At 43.7% G+C, this 23853-nt stretch overlaps 1 protein-coding gene across 2 annotated transcripts in view; it reads right to left on the minus strand.

Annotated features, from left to right (window-relative positions):
- The window catches only part of PTCHD4 (patched domain containing 4), a gene marked incomplete at both ends in the record, with an annotated part of 78113 nt that overhangs the window by 37527 nt on the left and 16733 nt on the right, over positions 1 to 23853 (minus strand). For both annotated transcript variants that reach the window (XM_079550752.1, XM_079550751.1), the window contains one exon: positions 17502 to 17982. In XM_079550752.1, coding sequence (XP_079406878.1) covers positions 17502 to 17982 — 481 coding nt within the window. The remainder of the gene's footprint in view (positions 1 to 17501; positions 17983 to 23853) is intronic.

A 23853-nucleotide genomic window follows, 5' to 3' on the forward strand; every position in this document is an offset into this window, starting at 1 on the left:
TTTTGAATGTGATCACAGACCATAAAAAGGAATTAAGACTTCCATGTTTACTACTATTAAAGACTCCCCCTGGCCTCTTTATTTCATCCAGCTCAAAATAGAGAGCAGTGCTGCCATAGCAGTTCGTTAATTAGACTAACATTTGAATTCATACACCAATTTGTTCTTACCTCTGGTTTGTTCCCATTAAATTGGAGTTAAGGGTATGTTGTAAGGACAGAAAATGAATGATGAAATTATATTAAATATATATATATATACTGATCTGTGTTTTTAACTGTTCTATTTCATAGAATCAATCATAGAATCACAGAATGGCCTGGGTTGCAAATGAGCACAACGCTCATCAGTTCCAACCCCTGCTGTGTGCAGGTCGCCAACCAGCAGCCCAGGCTGCCCAGAGCCACATCCAGCCTGGCCTTGAATGCCTGCAGGGATGGGGCATCCACAGCCTCCTTGGGCAAATGCATGAACTGCAATGAAAAGAGCACTGGGGGCAGAACGAGTCTATTCCTCAACAGCAGTTTTCAGTACTCAATTCCATCCAGCGAATTGCAGCTTTGGAGTGTGCAACTTCCACAGCCCTGACATGTCAACGGGAGGGAAAGCTGCGGCTGTCTTTAACTCTCCTTTATTCCATCCCTGCAAGGCCTGGCCCACGTAGCACCGAATCCCTTCAAACCAATAGCACATGTAGTTCTGTGCTGCGTTGTGTGATTACTGCTTGTAGAGGGTAACAGTATTTCAATTATGCTGCAATTGTCAAGTTGCTTCTGTATAATTACATTTCAGGCTAAAATGCTGTTTTACCACTTCTATGACACGAACTGCTTATTAGGTGCAAAAGTAATGGAGGAAAAAACAATAATTACGTCACGTTGATGAACTGTCAGTTATGCAGAAAATGGGTACAAAAAGTATCTCAAACTGAACAGCAGTGCAGCCGTGCTGCATTCTCATCACAGCTACAGTGGAATTATGGCAGCTATTTCTGAGAATATCTCACACCTTTTCTCCCTTTAGAGTAGAAATTAATCATGTAGTAATATATTGAAAATATTTTAACTAACACGAAGAATAAACTTCAGTCATTAAAACTTCATTGGAATATGTAAGAGATGATAAGAGATATGGAATATGTAAGAGATTCAGAATGCTGATGTTTCTTTCATAGAATCCCAGCATGGCCTGGGTTGCAAAGGCCCACAGCGCTCCTCCAGTCCCAACCCCTGCTGTGTGCAGGTCGCCAACCAGCAGCCCAGGCTGCCCAGAGCCACATCCAGCCTGGCCTTGAATGCCTGCAGGGATGGGGCATCCACAGCCTCCTTGGGCAACCTGTGCCACTGCCTCACCACCCTCGGGGGGGAAAACTTCCTCCTTCTCTGCAGGGCTGCTCTCAAGGAGATCTTCTCCCAGTCTGTATAAACGCCTGGGATTGTCCCAGCAGTCTTCTTTCTGGGTGTTATTTTGTTGGGTTTTTTTTGTAATATTCTCCTCCCCTGAGCCTCATGAATCTCTCCTCCAGCAGAGCTTTCCTATCCACTGATGCCCTCTCACCTAAATTATTTATCCCCACACTTTCTGCATTTCATACAGATATTCCATTGCTGTGTATAAAGATGTTCTTGATGGAAGGTACCTAAGCTTGTTCTATTCCAGACTCTGTTCTCAGATTAAAAAAACTCACATTTAGGAATTTTCTGAAGTTAACCTTCTTAGCTGCTCAGTCAAATACATTTAAAAGAGAAAATGTGATTTTAATTAATCCATATTTAATAGTAAGTGCAGAGCTTTTGCTTACCTAAGTACATTGCAGTGCTGCAGGGCCACAGGAGATAACGCCTTATCAACAGCCCCACAGGCACGGCTGCTCAGTGCCTGTCCTGGGCCGACTGGCAGCCACTGAGACAAAGAATATGGGCTGCTTTGTGAAATAGCTGTGCCACCCAGAAACAGCCATGCAAACCGCCTGCTGGGGTCTTCTGGTAGGCAGTGTCTGCCTTTCTGATATGAAAGCAAGGACACCTGAACTGCACGATAAGGGCGAGTGTGTCAGATCAGTATGTCTTGGGTAACCATGGCAGCGTGCTGTTGAGCCTCATCTTGCCTATGGCTGTGGATGGACGCCCTTCTGAGATGCAAAAACCGTTCTCTTACAGGCTGGTGCTTAGGCCTTACATCTCACTTCTAACAGATTCTATTCCTATAACACAACGCTCCTGGTAAGATTTTCCCACTCTCAGGTGTAACAGTGTGTATCCTTTCAGTGCGAATCTCCTCAGGACACTGCTGATCTCATACTCCAGTCAAGGTTAATTATGCTGTGACTTCAGCTAGATACTTGAACAGAAGAATGCTGATATCAGCTGGGGATTACTGCTATTATTTGCTGTTGCTGCTGCTGTATCTCATAAAGCTGGTGCCCACAGCAGTGCTGCTGGCACCTTGACTGACACACGGCTTTTTCATTGATCTTTTCATTGGGAAATAGAGATTTTCTCCTTGAAGGTGAATTACCAGTAAGCCTCCGGTCTTCCCAACATCATGATGATTCTTCTAAAGGAATATGGCAACTCCCTGCTGCCTGCACATCCTGCTGGCTGACGTGTTTGGGTGCAGATCAGCAGCTGAGCAAGCCCTTCCCTTCTCTACTCTCCTGCATCTTAAATACTAAGTACTTAAATACTGACTGGAGGTGCCAGAAGCAGAGGATAGACATAAATAGCATTACAGAGACTGCTCCAGCCCACTTGGCAGAGTCTTGGTGAGGGCTGATGGTCATGGCAAACAGCAACACCTGAGTGATACAATGCACCTTCACCTCTGCAGCAAGAACCTCTTTACCCAAGCAGCTGGCAGCTTGACCCCTACCCTCTTCAGGTGCTCCTATCAGAAATAAGTGCTCTCTAGTGAGCCAAAATATTTCACTCATAAGCCTCAGATAAGAAAACAGTCTGAGTGGTTTGTTGTCCTTTATTTCTCCGCGGTGATGGCAAGCCTTGGGCACCTAAACAAAGAGGCATCTGGCCTCCTCCCACCGTTGTTTTATAGCAGAAGAACGGCTTGCTCCAAAAGTAGAATATGCAAGGAAGACACAGGAGGCCACACAACCTTCCAGAGCCAGATCTGCTCTGTCACGCTGGTCAAATCTTTCTGCTTCAACTTCTCAGTCTCTGGAGTACATTTGTATTGCAGGGTCCAGGGTTTGGAATGGATCTCACACACTGGGGCTGTGCTATGAGCTCAGAAGTAATAAAAGCAGAAGCCAAAAGCACAGCTGTTGCAAGTTATCCCAGACAAATTAATTTGTGAGGCAATTCCAGCAACTTGATAAACTGGTATGATGAATTCATGGTAAGAAGGCTTGGACAGAAGAGCTTGATATCTGTCACTTCCAACCGAATGAGAAAGGTTACAGGAGAGGGGGGATGGGAAATAATGCTGGGGGTGAAGTAGAGAAACCCCTTCTCTGAAAAACCACATATGTATTTCACATTGTACTCCTCTCTCATCCCAGCACCAAAACAGCAAGTCCCTCCCGACACCCCAGAGCAGGAAAGGCTCACTGGTCTAAGCAGGCAGCGTGCACTGCAGGGTTTGTGGGATGGGGCTGGAAGAAAATTTCCCATTTTATCTTTACTTGCTGCTTGGGTCCCCTGCTGCTCTTTACAGAGAAGATGAGGACTCAGCTGTTGTCAGAAGATTATTGTGGCTGACTATTGAAAGAACAGTTCTCAAACATGAAGAGGCAGCAAGGATTATATACAGATTATAGTTTGACAAAGTCACTTCTTCTGGGGATTATCAGCACATGCATCACTTCCATACAAGCATGGTGGCACAGAGGGGTTTGCAAGGATGCTACCTCTGAGGTAGTGGTGAAAGTGCTTTTTTAGGAACCAAAATAGAGATAGATATGCAAAGTTGTTAGATGTAGGTCATGGTCACAAGTCATGCACTTAATGCAAACAGGAATCAAACAGACCAGAGTTGGATGCTGAACAGGCAAGGGCATGAAAGATCATCCAAAAGAACACTTGATGAACTACGTGGACCATGGGAAGCACAGAGGAGGAGGCAAAAAACAGCTTGGAAGAAAAGTGTATGATTAGATGAATCTGAGTAAGGGAAGAAATTATACAGTAAAACCTCAGCTGCAACTTAAACTGCATATTTTGTGCAAAGCAGAACTTTCTGATGCCCAGAAGGTGCTAGGCTCCAAACGATTCAGGTACAGATTTAGCCTGTAAAGTTGGAAATGAAGTATCCAGCAATGATTTGAGGAAGGCAAGCTACCAAGAGAAATGCACAATTGAACTACTGTGAAAAGGGAAAGTTTCAAGTTCAAAGAGGATAGATTTGAGTTAGATATAATGAAAACATCTTTTACAGTGAGGGTGATGAGGCACTGGAACAGGTTGTCCAGATGTGATGTGGTGGATGCCCCATCCCTGGAACCTCCAAGGCCAGGCTGGATCAGGCCCTGGGCAACCTGATGTAGCTGTGATGTCCCTGTGCAGGGCAGGCAGTTGGACTGATGGCCATCAGAGCTCCCTTCCAACTCTAAGGATTCTATGATTCTCTGAATTATGGCTGTGACCAGCTTCATGTAATTGCTGTCAGTTTTCATTGCAAAGACACAAAAAATGTTGTCCAAGGACCAAGGGAGTGAAAAACTAATCATGATGTTCATCTGAAGAGACAGAGTGCAGCAATTACTTACCACTGAAACTAGCCCTCACGTCTAGACAAGAAGAAAGATAAGTATTAAGCAGGAATATCATTAACGAGATACCAGATAAAGGTACTAGGTGAAATCAGTCTCTGTGCTGAGAGGCAACACATGATTTAATGGATTTATGAACACTTCATGGGCTCTTTGCTGGGACTTCACCCAAAGCACAAGGTAGTAACCACTGGATGAGTTCGTGAAAGAGAAACAGTGGGACCAGTGTGCAGCTGGAAGTAACTGGGAAATAGGTGATAATGAAAGAGGTTGTTAAGACTTGATTTGATAGAGTCCCTGTGAGGTGCCACCTCCTGCACTCCTGCCTTTGTATGAACTCAAGCAAAGTGTGAGCCATGTGAATACTGATACGCTTCACATGTTTGTAGGGGTGCTGGTCAGATGTGAGTACAAATACATGTAGGCTTAGAAGAACTCTCCAGATCAGAGTCACAGTTGTGCTGAAAAGATTAAAAACTGAAGAAATGCCCCACCAGGACAACAATAAAATAAAGAGCTTAGAAACCTCTGTCCATATCCAGTTGGAGCTTGGGCTAACCAATATGGCTGCATTAAGAAGAAATGTTTTATGAGTGATTTTGGAGTTTTGTTAAGTTGGTTGTAAGGGAGAGTCTTTAAAAATACTGCTAAATAACAGAATGTTTTCCTTATAAAAGCCTTGCAAAATAAAAAGTGCCTAACACAGCAATACAAACATAAGGACACTCTGCATGAATACTTGCAGCAGTCTGGTGAGTCAAGACAATTATCCAAAGTTCCCCAAAGGAGGCCATGAAGTAGGAACAGTTAAGAAGATGAAAATTTAGGATGAATGTAGGCAAGGCAGTGATTCATTACACATATGGGAGACAAAATTGCTGCCCCTCTGTAACTGAAACTTCATAGGTTCTAAGACTAGATAAAACTATTAAAGCAAAGATCTGCATCCTATCGTTTTTGTATCAAGATCAGTGGTTGAGACATTGCTTGCTCCTAAAAGAATGCTGTAGGATACAGAAACAGCCTTGTTATAACAACAGAAACCTTGAAAAGTGGCTGTGTAGGACACGGAGTGGAGGAGCACTGCCACAGGGCAATAGGATGTGGGGCACTGTGGACGTTGGGCTGCAAAGAGCTCCCAGCTGCAAGTAAAAGGAATGCAGACCTGGGGCCGGAGGGAACTGTGCTTGGGGTAACCACGAGAAGGCAGAAATAGTGTCTTAGACATGGAAGGGCAGCATATCAGGTAAAGTGGGGTGCAATGGGAACTGCAGATCACTGGAGAAAGCACAGAGTTGTACAAGTGTGTTAGCAAACACATAAAAACAAGACCAGTGGGATCACAGAAGTAGGAGGAAGACATAAGAATCACCTCAGCCAGTGACAGACCCCAGCGTCCCTGTCTGGTTTTGGTACGTAATCAAGGAAGTGATAAACAGTGCCATATGGATTTCACATTCTCACCACCTGCTTGCAGGAGATTGTGGAGATCAGCTCAGCAACAGATACTGCACACAACACAAATCTACATGTGATCAAGTGAGTCAAAACCAGAATGCCAATTAGCATCTTGCTAACACTGCTCACTGAACTGCTGCCCCTTTCCTCTGCCTCCTCCAACAGGTTTGCAATGTCACCCTCCCGTGCAGCACTCTGGGAGTTCCCTCCCAGGGCACTCTGCCACGATGCCTTTGGTTTTGCTTTCGGGGATGCAATTCCTCATCTCTCAAATGTGAATGCCATCTTTGTTTCTCCGTGCAGCACCCAGCACTCAGCTGTGATGGAGCACATGTCAGCACAAAGAGACGTGCCTATGATGCTCCTGCGGTGTGTTCGCGTTCTTTGTCTCTGCCAAAACTCGCCTTATCGGAGAATGCTGCTGCTATTGATTTCCTTTGCACTGCAGATCGTGGGGAAGGTATTGAATAGCATAAAAGAAATGCCTTTTGGCCTGATTAATAATGTCCTCACAGGAGCTAGAGTGCACAATTATAAATTAATATTTCACGATTACGTTTAATAGAAGCTAAGATGATTGAATGTCATACAAACACACGAATGTACCAAAAAGCTGTGCAGAATGAATCAAATTGCCATTAATTGAAAATACCACAGTAGTGCTGCACAGTTTCTTTTCATATGTAGAGTTTTAGATCCGTTTTTGAGAAACATAAGGTTTATCTGATAAGGCCTGTTGTCAGTAATATCACAGGGGTGATATCTGCACCATTTACAAACCCATTTCATGTCATAACAATTACTGATTTTTCCAGATGTATCTTAGATCAAAGGGTTAAAACTTACCATTCCTGTTGTTTTATTTAATATTAAGATTTTAGGACACAAAATTGTTGGATTCTTTTAAATTAAATCCTTTATATATTATATGTGTCACCTTCTTTCCTGTAATTTTGCAGTTTAGAAAGCAAAAACAACTCTTGGAAGTGTTTAATTCTTCATTTCCTCATACACTGTTTATATTGTTTTCCACTTTGTCATTATTTCCTTTTTCTCCCAGTTTAGGAGAAAGAAAATTAAAAAAAAAAATCTTGGCACTGTGGCTTTGAGCAGATTCGTCTTTCTCTAAGCAGTTAAGTCTTTAAGAGAGTACTTCTTCTTTATGAACTTCATATTCCTAAAAATATTTGGGTTTGACTTCTCAAGGAGTTTGCAGAGAACATGGATTCTATTTTCACTAAAAGTTCAAACCCACATGCAGTGTTCTCACATGGCACATTTAAGCTGAGTGTACTTCACCACTCGTATGGGGGAGAGGGTTATAAAATTGTGACTTATGTGGGGAAGATCCCTATGGAAGAACTGTTTCCTACATCTTCCAGTGCAAGAACTCAGCTCATCAGTGACCATAACCATTGAAATGACAAGCTCAAAGACACAATGCTTTACAGAGCTAAGTTGAACTTGTGGATGTTACAAGTTTACGTGGCAAAAAAAGCGACAAAATCCGAGGATGAAAATCTGCTGGGAGCTGTCAGCAGCAGAGTTATTATCTGTGGCTCCTTGAAGCAGAGGAGTGCTATAGGAACTGCGTGCTTGCCCTGTCTTGCTGTTTTGTTCAGAGTTACTAGCCATCTCCAGAAGTAAGATGTTCAGCTAGGGGAGTCTGTGGCGTGGCCTGACAGTCATTCTTAGATTCTGTGTCTGTCCTTACTGCAGGAGAAATTACCCTTGAGTTTAGAGCAGAGACCCAAATTTTAGAATGGGACGATAATAATTCTCTGAGCATTAGATCTAAGAAGACGTTGTAAGATGAAGATGTTCCAATCACAAGAAGCTGGATTCAGTGAGCTAGAGCTGCCTTTGAATTTCACTCATTATGCCATCTATCAAATTCAGTAGACAAAAATTTATCAGCTTGAGACGTGTCTTATTTGTTTTGTCATGTAAGGTTAAAACAAGTGATCTCTGTGGGAGAAGCATGAGATCATCACTAACAAATTCAGAGTAACTGTTGATTGATAAAAAACTTCCAATTTATTCAAGTATTCAATGCGCTACTGAGTCAGATACCATGAAGACAAATCCGTGCAAGAATGTGACATGTAAGTGAAAAATCTCTGTTTTTCAACTGTTTTTGAGATGTATTCATTTTCTGTGTTAATGCCAGGCCAAGCAATGATCTCTAAGAATGAAAAAAACTTGCAGCGTGTTATTGTAAAAATGCAATAAAGGCCTTAGTTGTGTTAGTGACTAATGAAACTAAAGATACTCCTTTATTTCCAAATAAACTTTGAATAAGGTCAAAGAAATGTTGATTAGTAGCTAAAATAAAAAGTATTGTAGAAAATGTATTTTTTGATGTGTGTTTGGTGACAGCGTCAGGTCCCAGGGAGGTGGAATGCAAACATGACAGAATTGGTGAAAGAGGCCACAAAAGCCAAGCTAAGGTCTCCCAAAACACCAAAAATACTCTCAAAGCTGACAAAACTTGTAAGCAAAAGTCTCAGGTGGATGAAGTTTTACTGGTTTTAATGTGAAAGCTGAATCATGACTGTGGAATATACGATTACATTTTGGTGGTGGCGGTACTTTGATACCGCAAGTCTGGAAAGGGGATGAATATTTTTGCCTTTTTCTTTTTGTCTGATGTTTTCTGTGAGTGTATGGATGGTGTCTGGATGAGGTGCTGCGAGGTATGGCTTAGTAGCTTAGTGGGTAGTAATGGTGATCTGGAGGATGGTTGGACTGGAGGATCTTGTAGGTCCTCCCCACCCTGTGATACTATGATTCGATGATTTTGTGCATCTGAGTTCAGTTGTCTCTCCATGACCATCCATTACTTTTGTACCTCCCAACAATTTCAAAAATTGTGGCAGAGGATAAGAGATTTTAATCATAATAAGTTTCTACTTTTTTAAGTAGTCTGAAAAGAGATCCTATTACTTTCCCCTCAGGGAAGGAATAAGTAGATTAGAGGCCAAAACCCAATCAGGAGAGATCTTTTGAGGCTTCTTCCATTGGTCACGTTGTTCAGAGTTTGAATTCAAATAACCTAAGGAAGAGGTAGCACATGTAGCTACGATTAGGAAAGCCTTCTCTCCCTCAGTATCCCACCATGGTTATTCATTTAAAAGCTGGCTAATGGCTCTGGTGGGAGAGACCCTGAAAGCTCGGAGAAGGGACGGCAAAAGGCACAGAGAAAAGGACTAGGTCAGCCCAGCAGTTCTTGATCCTCAAAGCTGTACCTCGAGGCTGCCTGGCAGCGCCAGGGGCAATCAGTTTTTGTCTGATATAATTTCACTAGTGCCAACACCACGCTTTCTGGCTGTGCTTTCATCTAGCTGCTCTCCTCTGGGATCTTCTTTCAGCTGCTCCCACAAGAAGGCTGTGCGCTGGAATGGTTTTGGTTTTGCTCTTTCTGTAGTTGCATTTTTTACTGTGGTATCTACTCTAAGCACACAAAGCCTTTTTGCCCCCAGGGCTCTGAGACCACTTTTAGAAGGTTTAAACTGCCTCAGCTGAAAACTCCATGCCAGCTTGTTTTAAATGTTACTGTGGCAGGACGGAAGGTTTCAGTGCTCTGCACTCGGTATGCACAACACCCCTCTGCATTCTTCTCCTTTAACACTGCATCCTCCCTCCAGGATAATAGTTTCTCCAAAGTAATAATAAATCTATCAACAAGACATGTAAAGAAACAGAGAAAAATTCACCTCTCAGGGTTTGGCAGGGCGTGCAGCAATCTGCTCCTTGGTGCTCCTCAAGCAATGCAAGTGCTCCCTCTAGTAGGTTATGCCTACGGTTCCCAAATTTATGTGAAGTTCATCAAATGATACAGTGCTAAGTGTGCCGTGCTAGCAAAATCATTTTCTCCATACACAGCAACTGAGTTCAAACGCAAGATGAGATGCAGCACTTAAAATCTCAGTGTTTAAATGTGAGTTGGGAAGTGTAGGTTGGGTTTGTCCAAATGCATATCAGGCTGTAAGGTAAAGCTTCTGTGCACTGGGCTTTAGGAGCAGAGTATGAGCAAAAGATTCCCAGCTGCTGAAATACTGCAGCTGACTGCAGGACAGCACGATGACCACGTGCCAGGATGCAGTTACCTGCTCTCAGGGAAGACTGATTTAGGTACTGCCAAGCCATAAAATATTCTCATTGCATTCTCCAGTGAAATACAGCCATGTCTGAATGAATGTGGCAGCCGCTGGCAGTGCTGCACAGAGCACCACCTGCATGGTGTCGTGAGCCTGGTGGTGTTCACCACTACTGGACCCAGCCTCACAGCAGGGGGAATCTAAATGCAATTATTCACCCTGAAATTTGGCCAAGACACTGATGACAGTATGGCCATTCTGGTAGAACAACAATTAAAGGGCATTTCTAGTGATCCAAAACTGCAAAACCTGAGGTTTTTGTCTCATCCACTTGGTACTACAAGCATTCCCGTGCTGACAGCCATCTCTGGTACCACACTCAGGACCATGTTGAGCATCTGAAGCACATCCCTCCTCTGAGCATTTAGCCACGTGTATGGAGCACTGCCTGCTTCAGCACACCTAGCAAGGTGAGCAATGTGGAGCATCCCATCTTCTCCGTGTGCCTCTGTCTGAAGGCCAGTGACACCGAATCATGCCAATGTTACAGCAGGTAGCTGCTGTACATCGTCTGCTCTGTTATTTGGTTAGGGTCACAGAAGAATGAACCTGCAGTAGCCTGGCTTCATCCTGCTCTGTGTCCTGTACCTGACTCTTCAGGGGAAGACGATCAGGCAGAAGAGAGCAACTATGGGAAAATTTTGCACAAGTGATGTTTCCCTGTGACTGGTTTTGAACTGTGCTTTTCAACTTGGTTGTTAATTCGTATTGTTCTTCCTTAGCAGCGACTTTGAGTGCTGCATTACTATTCAAAATAACAAAGATGCTGCAGCCAGCTGTGTAATATTCCAATCCTTTCTGAGTTAGGCTGAATTTGGGCCACAGCCGTGCCTTGCAGCAGTGAGTTCCAGGGGCTGATTGTGCACAAAAGATATTTCTGGAGAAGGTCAGTGCTCTTGCTGCCCTTCGTTTTCACTTAAAAACTGGAGGCACAACTTCATGCTTCCCTGTGTGCCTATGGAGAGCGGACAGTGTGCTTGATAGAGCACAGGATCATTGTTTGCTCCTTCGGGCAGCACAGCCCATCCTTCCTGCCCAGCAGGGAAGAAAGGACAATGTAAGGTTTCATCTTTCCTCTACACACCAAAGAGCACAGGATATATCCTTCTGAAGCTCATCCTGTCCCACTTCTGCTCTTTTCTGCAGACCCACTATGCTCCAGCAGAGATCAGAAACCACCACAGAGTTCACAAGAAAGCAGGAGCTACTGTAAGATACCCAGGAAATAAAAATCTGGTATGAAATTATATCCATGCTGAAGTAAGAATGGCCCCGCATATAAAATACCCTCTATGAAAAATTACACTGCATGGTTTGGCCGGACAGACTCTGAAATTATAGGCATAAACTACAGCAAGGAAAATATTAAGAAATACCTTTACAAATGTATAGCTATTTAAGCACTGGAACAAGCTGTCGAGGCCAGTTATGGAATTGCTACCAGTGATGCTATTCAAGGCTGTATCTGACACTGCCCTATTAGGGATGATACACGTAGAGCTAAATCATTTCTGCCATGATGCAGCTCCTTTCCAGCCCAAATAAACCAAATGTAAATGCGACGTGCATCGATACATGCTAAGTACAAGGAATGAAACTCCTGCTAAATGAGATCAATGGGCAGAAAAGGTCCATCCAATAGAGAACCTTAAAGTACCCATTTGCAGGAATGAGCATTGCCAAGAAAAGGTAGAAAAATGAAAGCAAGAGTTGTTCAGACAAATGTGGGAGGCATCTGAAAAGGAAGCATCCCTTACAATCTGAACAGAGTTTGTATATTAAGATTACTAAACATACATTTTCAACTGTAATAGAAAAACATTCCCTTCAGCCTTTGACACTGTAACTCAAAACATGCTCTCTTCCTTTACCAAACTACTTTTTCAAAGAACTTGCAGAAATGCTTGCAGCAAATTGGAAGCAATTCCATTTTGGTAGATTGTTACCAGGCTGTCAGCTGTGGACAGAGGGCTGTGGATGTTTGGATTGATTGTTATGGACATTTTCTAATTAAGGACAAGGTATTTGAAATCCTTGATTGATTTGCTAGGTGGGTGGGGACATGCACTTCTGTAAGACAAAATTTGCTGGTTTATAAGACGTGGAGTGGTGAGATTAACTGTAGTGCTCTCTGCTCTAAGGAGTCATTATCCTGCTCCTTACACAGGCAGGAGATGATCAGACGATGGCATGAAATTCACATGCAGTTTGTTTTACTGCTGAATCGAAAGACAAAACCAGATTCACTCCTGAAATATTATTTCTAAGTTGCAGCTGTAATCAGAAAATCCAATGATTAAAGCAAGGGTTAGAAATGCTGTGGTCCTTCCATAGAGATAACATGTACTTTGGCCCTCACACTTGTCCCATCACATCTCAAAAAGCACTTTCCTCATTTGTGCTACACCCACTTTTGCTGTCATTCCCCATGAATTACCCCTAAGGGTTATACCATCACATCTCACATTTACTCAAAGGTGATCATCAGCCCTGACTGTAACAACTGCTATAGTCATTCTCTGAAAGAGGCTAGATGACTCCTGCCTGAAATACTGGTGACTGCCTGGAGCCCTGCCTGCTGCTGCCTTGTTCCCTCCTTCCATGTGAGTTTCTCAGTCAGGGGAGGGAATCTCTGGGAATTATAGCAGAGAATATTTGCTCAGGGCCACGATTTAGCAGAGGGTGGTGAGAGTTAGGGTAGGATGGTTGGGTTGTGTTGGGACTTGATGATCTTTAAGGTCTTTTCCTACCTGAGCTATTCTATCATTTTATGAAGTCTGCATCATAGCTACAATCTATGTTTGTCATTTTGAGTTCTCACATTGGGAATAATGTTATGGCTGGAGACAGGTAATCTACTGCTTTCTGTAGAGTTTGTTCCTCTTTACTACCTTGCCAGTGTATTAGCAGTACAATTATTGCTATTAGTTGTAGAAACAGTGTTACAAGGTGTTGTAAGGTTGTTCAGCTTAATGCCTTCTACAGATTCAATGAAAAACTCTTCCTGTGAAGATCCTAAAGCCTTCACAGTCTGGATTACAAAGGGCAGGAGATATTTCTTATATTCAATCACCATGAATTCAGCCAAGAAATGCATTAACTTTTTAAAGAAAAAAATGTATTTACACCTATTGCATCATAGCTACATTTTTTTTAGGTAAGATTTCCACTAAGATATATGGTGAGGCACTTAACTGAGGGGCCAAACATAATTATGTGTAAAATGAAATAACTGATATACCTGCATTTAAAAACATACAGTGAGATCCTCAGCTGAGTTTAATCATTATCTCCATGATGGTATCAGTGTGGTTTCTGTGCATTTAAAAGAAAATCATGGGCGCAATAATATCTCAATTATGTAGTTAACCTTCTGGTTATATGAATTAGTGATGATTAGACAAGGGGAACCATAATTATTTCATGCACATAACAACCCTGTGAAATTGTATTGTGTATCTGAACACAAAAGGCAACGTGAGCACCTCACCTGGTGCATTTCTCAGGTCTCTCCAAAGAGCCGTGACTCAACCAGCAGTGTAGGCACTGTGCTGGAGAGACTGGTTTTCCTGAGGCACCTGAGGAAACGGTATCAGGAAGCAGGACTCAGAGCCAGTAGAGCTCCCTAACACTGTCCTCTTGTCTTATTTAAGGCTTAAGTTTCTCACCAGGAAGAACAAAGTAAAGCCAATCTCAGCTTCTATCCCAGTATCTCTGAGATAAGTCTGAGATACCTCACAAGTAAAACCTCAATAGGTAGTTAGTGGCATGAGGAAGGAGTCTCCGGTTCCACAGTGGGAGGTTTAGATTGGGTGTTAAGAATTTCTTTGTAAAGTGAATGGTCAAGAAGAAGGAAGAGCTTCCTGGGGATCTATTGGAGATACCATCCCTGGAGGCATTTAGGAGATGTGTGGAAGTGGCATTAAGGGATGCCGTTTAATGATGGGACTTGTAGGTCAGGTTAATGGTTGCATTTGTTGGTATTGAAGGTCTTTCCAACCCACATGATCCTATGGTTCTATTCCTGCCATCCAGATGGCAGCATCTTGCTCTGCTTTAGAAGAACAAGTGTAGATGAACAACACAGAATTTCCATTATAATTTGTCCCTTAAGGGTGAATGTCAAAAACATTTTAAAGGAAAAAAATAAAAACTTCAATTGAACATTTTACAAATGTCAGATTGAGTCTTTCTAAAGCTGCCAGCACTCAGGTATGTGTGTATTCTGGTTTGCACTGCCAGCTGCTTAGTGGCTGTATTCCAGGTTGTTATTATTATCATTATCAGTATCATAAGTAGCTTGGCTTTGAAAGCCTGACTTGTAAATCTGACGTTCGTAAGTCTGGAAAAGTTTACAAACTTTTTCATCTAGATTCACAGATTAATTATTTGATGTATTCTTTTAATTCTGTGGTTCTATCAGCATTGGACTCTGGTACAACATGGACTATAGTTATGTATTGTTCTGTAGAATTTATAGCTCTGGAGTCTTCAATGGATCTTCTCTAAGCTATCAGATCACTTCACAGTACAGCAGGTTAGTAGAAAACTCTGTCTCATAGGGAACCAATTTCTGTGAGGCCTTGGGCACGCCATGGCCTGTGCAAGATGTCACTACCTGGCATTGATTCACAGGACCACAGGCACATGTATCTTTGCAGGATGTAATGCTGTAGGACTTTGATAAGCCGTACATCCCATATTTTAGTTGATCAAACTCTTCTCTAATATTTTCTAACAGCAGTTGGTAAGCAGCTCTTTCCTAATACATTTCCAATTCAGTCTGGCTTTCAGAATGAAATTTCTGTAGAAAGTTTCTTAAGTGTATTCTTTTTCAACTTGAAGTTTGTTCAATATAATGCTATAGAAGCAATTCTTGCAAATAATTCATTTCAAGAGACTTGTTTTTCTTTTGCTCCTGGCAGTGGTTTTGACAAGAGTGACAGCACAAAACACAACAGAAAGTTGTAAACATTTTTTTTCTTTGGACAGAGAGCTCCTAAATTTCCACCTAAATGGGGAACCAAGCCACTCTGCTTTCATAAGCTCTGGTCCTTGCCTAATCCCAGGGTTGCAGCGCATGCACGAATTAAGCATAATGCTGCTGCTATTCCAGCCAGTGCACTTGGGTGTAGGGGTGCTGATGCTTTTGAGGTATGTCAGTAGGATGGGGCTGGGTTGTTTCCTGTTGTGCCGGGCATGTGATCCTGGGCAGTGTGCTCCAGGTGACCCAGCTTGAAGCACAGGACTTGGACTGGATGATCCCAAATGATGCCTTCCAACCTTAACCATTCCATGGTTCTGGCATCCTGTGAGGTCAAGAGCTTTGCCTGCAGGCTCTGCTTGGTGCTACACAGGAGTGACAACCTGGGGGCCTGTCAAGCAAAGATCCCCAGATTATGCGTCCTGATCACCACAGCCATCTGAAGAGCCACCAGTAGAAGAATAAATACCTGAAGGAAGGTGCTTTTCATTACCTCACAATTCTTTTTTGGCCTTCAGTTCTATTTGCAGCACGAGCAAAGCAGCACCAACTGACAAACAACTCCTGACACCAACAAAAAGCTTGCTGTGTTCTGATAATGAGCACGAGTCTTCCCTTTGCCACCATCCACCTTTTCCCCTTCCTGGCACATTAATCTCTTTTTTCTAACTTCACTCAGGTCAGAAATTGGGAACAGAGCAGAATCAGGCCCCTTCTCCAGTCTTGAAGACAGTAAACGCGATCCGGATCAATTCATACTCCATAAACTCCATTTTCCCCCAAACCCCAAGTTGCATTCAAGTCACACCATCTCAGCAAACCACCAAAATTTGCCTTGTTCTTCCCTTTTGCAGCTGGGCTACTGGTCGTCCACTGCATTCTGCTCCCTCCTGCCTTAGCCGGCTGCATCTACGTTGGGTGCAGCACAGAAGGCAGCAGCCTACTCTGCTGGTGGGGACAGGGATTCCTTCATTAAATAATGAAGGAAGCGGCAGAAGGTGAGGGATGCACGTACCTGCAGGGCTTTTCTTTAGAGAAAGAGCAAGAGTAGTTTTTTTTTAGATAGTGAGCATTTTAAGAAAAACATAGGACACTCCAAACCTTGACTCCATCTTTGCATGCTTAGTTACCTCTCAGTGCAGCAGAGGGCTGTTCTTGGGTGCTACAGGTATGAACTGACTTTCAAAATGAACTGAAAAGAAGCAGAGTTAATTCCCACAAATAAGATTCTCTGACACCCAAAAGCCAGCAGGAGGCTCGGAGTTATTGCTGTCTCTGCTGGGACTCAGCACAGAGCCATAAGGGAGCTTCAGCCTCGCGGTGTGGAGCACCCCTTGCACACATGGCTGTGATTGCACTGAGCACTGCTGCCTCAGTGAGCCATCTGCTACACGCTGCTCTGCTTGCCAGCGTCCCTTCCTTGCAAACTCATTAACCACACAGATGCGCTCAATGTGCTGGAACAGAAATGAGAATGGGAGTAATGAGAACAATTCTCCTGCTAAAAGAACTGCTTTCTACATCTGTTCTTTGACTGCACCTTCCCCTGCCCGGGTGCAGCACAGAGGAAATCTCTGCAACTGATCTCAAACTTCACAAATGGAGGGATTATGCACTACAGATACTGACAGCTTTGCTCACAGCCTGGCAAACACCACAGCTTTCATCTTCTCTCCGCAATAAAGTCCATCAATCTTATTCACACACCAGCCCGTTCCCCTCTGCCCCTCAGACAGAGCTGGAAGAAAAACCTTCCTTGGGAAGGATGCTGAAATCTTTCCTCCTCCTTGTCCTCCCATTTTAACCGACCCTTTTGGCCAGCCTCCCATCAAAGTCAGGTCAACACGCATCCGCTTGCTGTGCTGAGCTGACCAGTTTTCAATAACAATTTCTCCTTTGTTTTGTAACCGAGATCAATAAAACTGCCCCTCTCTCATATTGGCCAGGATTCCAGCAACGTCATTCGCTCCTTATTGTTGCTACTGCTTCATTCTGTTTCCCTCCCCCCTCCCCCCCTTTTTTTTTTTTTTGGCAAGGCACAGATCAATTTAACAAGATGAAAACGACTTAGAGTTTCACTCAAGGTAAAATCTGCACTTTATAACCCAGGATGTAATTTACAATCCTGTCATTAAGCTCTGTTAATCCTATTATTATGAAGATAAATAATTACCCATAGCGAAGAAAGGGATTCCCAACAGAGTAGAATTATATTTTCCATCAGTAATGAAAAATATCCCTGCCGCAGTGACACTGGAAATACAGATAGTGAGTACTCCCAAGAGTCCCAGGAAAGGTTTGCTACGCAGGCAGTCCTTCATGGAGCTCGAGAGGGTAGCAGTCAGGAGGATCAGCATCAGGCTCACCAAAATCTTGCCCCTGGCCAAGAGACTGGTCTGGTGGAAGTCCTTCCAGAGGCTGAAGGACGCCAGCGAGTAGAGCTGCAGATCTTGGTGATCCAGCTGCATCTTGTGCATCAGTTTACAGAATTCACTCTCCCACTTCTCCCCAATGAGGTCCTGGGTGACAGAGCCATACGTTTGGAGGTAGTAAGTGATTTGGATGGCTCTGGCTGATTTGACTCTCTGGTCCTTGCTGTTGGGCACTTCCATGACCCCTCCAAGCTGGTGGCCAATAAAACTGCTCCTTCCATCCTGGGAGGGAAAGTAAAAAGATGAGCATGTGGTTATCCTGCGCAAGAGGTATCACAGCGATACTGATTGGCTCTGCCTTTCTGTCACAGATAGGCTGAGAGCTTGACACAAAGGCCACTGCATTCAATAGGAGCCATGCCTTTCACTTCAGTGGGCTTTTGGTCACGTCCCTGTGCCTGCCACATCTCTCTCTTTGTTTCTCACTCATTACATTCTCACTTGCAATTCTGTGCTGCAGTTCAGGGACTGCCCAGATATTCACTGCAGTCCCAGACGCTCGGGGACCAAAATGTTGCATGCAAGCTCCTCACCCCAAGGGAGAAAATCATTTTTCCACATTTTAACTGTGACAGAAAACAACAGAAGTTTGCTGTAAGGATCAGTTTCTGGAAGACTCGCTATTTCCTGACACTCAGAAAACTGTCTCAACAAGTTGGAAATGTACAGAAAATGAGGCCGCAGGTCCTCAGTACAGATGAAAATGTAGGTGGATCCACAAAGTTTGATGGTTACTCTGTCTCTAAAACAACATCATTAAAATCAGACTTTGAACTGCTTGTTTGAGATTTCACGGATTTCTATTGGAGATACAGAAGTAGAAAGGACCTTAATCCTCGACTTAGCTGTAATTATATACATACATCTTTCAAGAATATAAAACATACCTGGTCTTACTTATTTCAATGCATGCTAGGACATAAAGACTCCATGAAAATCAATGAAGGACACGTGTGGTGTACACAGAATCAGCCCCCATCTATTTGCCAGATCAGACCATTCTTTTGTTGACTTGTCTGATCCCATTTAATTTTTTTTTTGTCTCTTTGTTTGCTTGGTTTTTTTTGTTTTTTTTTTTTTGGTTGTTTTGGTTAGGTTTTTTTGTTGTTGTTGTTTTGGTTTGGTTTGGTTTTGAAACAATAAGATTTGTTAGCCACTGGTTATTCTAGTTCCGTAGAATAACTGTGATCTGCCCCTTTCAATCAGGGGAAACTCATGTGGATTTAAACTATCAAATCTCATTGCAAACTGAGGAAGAGAACCCAGTAGATTGGATAAAAATGTCCTAACACAAGTAGTCTTTTTGAGCAAAATAACCCAAAAGCCAGGGATTAAATGCCTGCTGCGCACCAAATAACAACATTTCATGGTTTTTCCCCCTCCTAATTGGATTAAAAGTTCTCAGTTTACGTTTGTACTTAATGCAAATATGTCTAAAATTCTCAAAATATGCCAAACATTATGCAGCAGTGAGGTCATGTGAGACAATACTCTGCAAAAAATGGCAATGAGCTTCAGCTTGGGAAATGCTCCACCCTACACACACATGGAAGGAACCACCTGCAACCCCAGAAGAGCCTGGGGAAGGTGTCAAACATCGACCAAGCCCTACATTAACCATTTCTAGAGACAGCTTCCTCTCAATGCTGTGTTTTCCATCCCAAGGAAGAAGCAATGAAGCACGGTACCAGGTTTCATGAAACACAGTTGTGGTACATCTGCTCACAGAGCCCATAAATATCAGAAACTGAGAGACACTGCTCAAAATGCACAACAAACCCACCTCGTCTTGTCTCTGGTACACAAAGGAGGCATTTCTCCCCCTGAATTTCCTGACTTCGCCTGCTTGAAGGCAGGAGCTTATGCTGCTTCCAGCATATGCCCAGGGAACACGACAAAGTGCTTTTCAGAAGTCCATTTTTTTCCTATTCCCAGTTGTTATTTCCTATTGAAATAATGGCTTCTGGCGAGGTATTCTGGCACCAGCCAACAGACAAGGTGATTTGCAGTCTGATGCCAGCTTCTCAAATCACCTGAAGCCTCATTAAAATCATCATCTAGGCAGAAGCTGCTGGTTGGAGGGGCAGCTGGTGCTCTTCAGGATCAAAAAATCCTCCTCTCTGCTTTTATCGTACTAGAAACCTATTTTAATTCATTATTCCTACTTCTTTCTTTTTTCCTAAGGAGAGTCACACCAACACTCTCACTCACAAAGGGTTTCTTTCCGAGCTGGCAGTTCAGGCTTGAGCAATGCAGTCCCTGCTACCATCAGATGCAGCTCCACAGCTGAAAATCCCCTTTGGCACCGCTTACAAATTTTAGGAAGAAATGCCATATTTCCTCAGCATATATGCAGTGTCGACATTCAGATGATTTCAGCCACTGCAGGATACCTCAGCAGCACAGTTCCCACCTCAGACAACGGGCTGCAAGTCAGATCTCATTGACTGGCTATGCAGCACGCACCACAAGGTTATGGGAAACTTAGTGCTGACCATCTGCCTTCCTCTGTGCAAAAAGCACCCAGTGACAGCAGTGCTTCGAAAGAGGCATCAGAGCAGGCACCAATAAATCACATTCTGCTGTATCTCCCACGAGGCAGAAGCTAACGGCTATTTGTTACACTGATGTGCAGCAGGGCACCTGGCTCCTGTGGCAGCAAAATAGAGAGTTTCAGAGGGAGCTGAGGAAATCACAGATGCTGAGTTGCTTTGAGGACATTTTGCCCATCTCCTTCCCTCCGAAGGTGTCCTACGTGAGTGTTTTGCCTTTGATACTTTTATAGCGTGTAGACACGTGTCTGCCACCGTGGCACTTGGAGAACAGACCCTTTTCTAACACAGCTCACATGCTGGCTTTCTCTAAAGCTCCTAGAGAAATAAAGGTTTGGACAGCTCTGACACATCAATGGTGACAAGCCCAGCAAGAAATAAAGGTGTGAAAATATACTGTCACTCATTCCATTTTGCAGATAGGGACTGAAGTACAGGAAAATGATGACCCAGGACGGGCACCGTAACCTTTCCAGGAGCCCCAAGGGCAGACACACAGGAAAGCAGACACCACAAATAGAGCACTAATGATGCTTATTGGCTGTAGAACATTTTACATCCTTGTACTTCCAGATCAGCTGCAAAACAACATAACTGTCTTCAGCAAGGTCATAGCACGACTGGAGCCTGAATTTCAGGTTCCCCGTGTGTCTTCATTTTCTTTCATTTTATTTATTTACATATTTTTATGTCTAATGTCTCTCTTCTTCCAGAAGGTAAAAAAGACCATGGTGATGGCAGACAATTCTTTTCAGATCTGAGTGTGTTTAAAAATGGTATAAAATTTAACTGACTTGCTAAGACATGCAATATTTGGCCCTTCAACAGGGCCAAGCAGTGGTCTTTGCTTCAGTGGAGGCTAATGGCTTTGCTCACTCCCTTCTGTCTTTCTGGATAGCCTGAAGCTATTTGATAGGATTTTACAGGTTGAAAACAGCTACTACTACTGAGCGAGGTATCTTTTATGAGAGTTAACACAGGCACAGACCTCCTGTAAATTCAGCCCAGAGGGCACCAGCTATGGTCCCTTCCTACTAAATTGCAATGCGATCCTTTTCCCAGACTCCCATCCCTGATCCTACATGATCTCTGCCCACTGTTGTGCCCATCCTGCGCAAAACATCTGCCTGAAGGACACTGACCTCCACCAGCTTCTCTCTTCCAGGGAAAAATGGGAGATATCAGGTATTTTTAAGTGGTGAAAACAGTGTTATTTCCTCTCACCACCCTGCTTAGTGGAGCCAGGCCTGGAAAAAGATTCAAAATTTGTTCCAGATTCCCAGTGAGGAGGAGAGCAGTCCTCGCGCCCTGCTGCTGGGTCACTCCCATTCTCAGCACCTTCACAGTGCCTTGGGCAGCCAGGGTCTCACTGTACTTATTTTTTTCTGCTTTAACTGGTACCTCTAATCAGATGGAGTGATAGATAATTACCAAGCTGCTTTATAGCAGACATGATTCTTAAGGACACAATTTGTTGGTGGACTTGAGAGTGTTATGCTGACTCCAACGTAAATAAATCTGTGACTGTGATTCAGAGTAATGCTAGAATAGACCATGCAAGTTAAACTCTGTTTGACCTCGAAATCTAAAAAATACTCTACAGAAGGCAGCCAGAGTCATCTGTTGAAGCATACTGTGTGATAAACTTCCTAATGAGATCAGTGCAGCGGTTGCTTGCCGTGATAGGGACATTCCTACTCCACCATAGGAAGTATTATGCCAGAACCCACGCAGGTAAGGATGACATTGGTTACTGTAGTTCAACTAAGGTTTTCCAAGTAGAACAAAAACAATAGAACACCAACAACATAAAGAAAAACACATAATCTGTCCTTTGAAATACGATTTAAGATATTGGGTTGCTTCTCTAAACTTACTGTAAAGCCTCGGAGGCAGTATTTTTGCCTTCACCAAATGGATTTCTCTGTCTCTGCCCCTATTATGGTCATCTGTGCAGACCTTGTATGAGCTGATCTCAGTTGTAAAGCCACCGATTGCCACCAATTCCTGGAGCATTCCAGTGTAGCCATTTTCCTGCTGTGAGCTGTGTCAGTGCTGTTGCACCACAACGTGACTGCTGCTGTGCTTGTCTCTGAGTGCTGCTCTTCCAAACAACTGCAGACACAGTGTTCAGAACCAGCCATCCCCAAAGGCAGCAGATGGGAGGAACATCCACACCCCAGCTGAGTGGGGGCAGGAGTGCAGCGATGGCCACGTACGCTCAGCAAAAACAAAATGTAGCGGAATGATGATGAGAAGATATCCAGGAAACAATCCTGCAGGTCTCTATGACAGTATTTATAGTCATTCAGAAACCGTGACATTCAGCTCATTAGTTAGTCAACCAGATTAATTCTGTAAGCATGGGGACGAGGCTGGCACATACAGAAGAGTACCTGCGCCATTCCAAGGTTTGAGTTGAAAACAAACTTTCCCTCTGCAGGTCTCTCTCCATTTCCTGTAGAGCCACAAGCTAAGAAGCCAGCAGTGGACAAAGCACCTTAACTGATCCGTACTGTCATCCCTGGTGTGGTTTTAGGAGCATGACATGTACCCAAATGACCACCAGGAATCCCACACCTCTCTCTGATTGGTCTGGGCTCGTGCTCCTTTCTTTTACTGCTTTGGATTTTCTAGCTTTCAGTCATCATTTGGAAAGAGACAAGAACAGGAGAAAAGTATTTCAAGAGATTGATGTATCCTAGGATTAGTAACAGACAATGAGAATCCTAACCCAGATCCTTTCAAGTAAATCAGATTATGGATGAATTCATACGGGTGTAATGGCAAAACGTGATTGCTATTAGAGATTTCATCTTTTATGCAGGAGATTCAATACTCCTTTACTCTCAAGGTTAAACTCCTACTTGTTCCATGTCAGATCCCACTCAGTTCCTCTTGGAACTAGTGCCCAGCTCAGTTCTGGTTTAGCTTTGTCCGTGGTTGATTTAACCTGTGCTAAGCACACAAAGGGGTCCTTGCAACAGTATCCATGCTGGCTGTGACTACATGCCACTCCACACTGGGAAGGGTATTGCTGGAACACAGGCATTACTGGCAGAGCAAAGAGGACTGCAGACACTGGGAAATAGTTTTGGGGCATGACTGACCTATCTGCCTTTCAGTTCTCCCCTCCACCAGGCGCAGGCAGCAGGAGGAGATGCTGCACCCCAGCCCTGTGGGATGGATGAAGGGTTGTGAGTTGGATGCTGGCTTTGGGTGTGCAGAGGTTTGCTCCTTAGGAGAAGACTGGTGTGGGCTGGGTCTGAACAACTTGCTGTCGGTGACATGAGTTTGCCTTCCCCAGGGGCTTTGTGTTAGAAAGACCTCTCAGATCATGCCTGGGCATGGATGTGTAAAGTGAGCAGGTCAGTCTTAAAGTGCTGCTATCCTCTTGTCTCCAGCAGGTGCAGAGCCACAGATCCCTCCACACTGGTCCATTGTCCTTCGAGTTTGTGCTCTGTCCTCTTCACTTCAGCAAGCACTGAAAGCAGTCAGCCCAGGCTCAGCACTCTGCATTTAACAGCCTCTACCTATCAGT

This window comes from Tetrao urogallus, assembly GCF_951394365.1.
Source record: "Tetrao urogallus genome assembly, chromosome: 2".
In the NCBI taxonomy this organism is placed as follows: Eukaryota; Metazoa; Chordata; class Aves; order Galliformes; family Phasianidae; genus Tetrao; species Tetrao urogallus.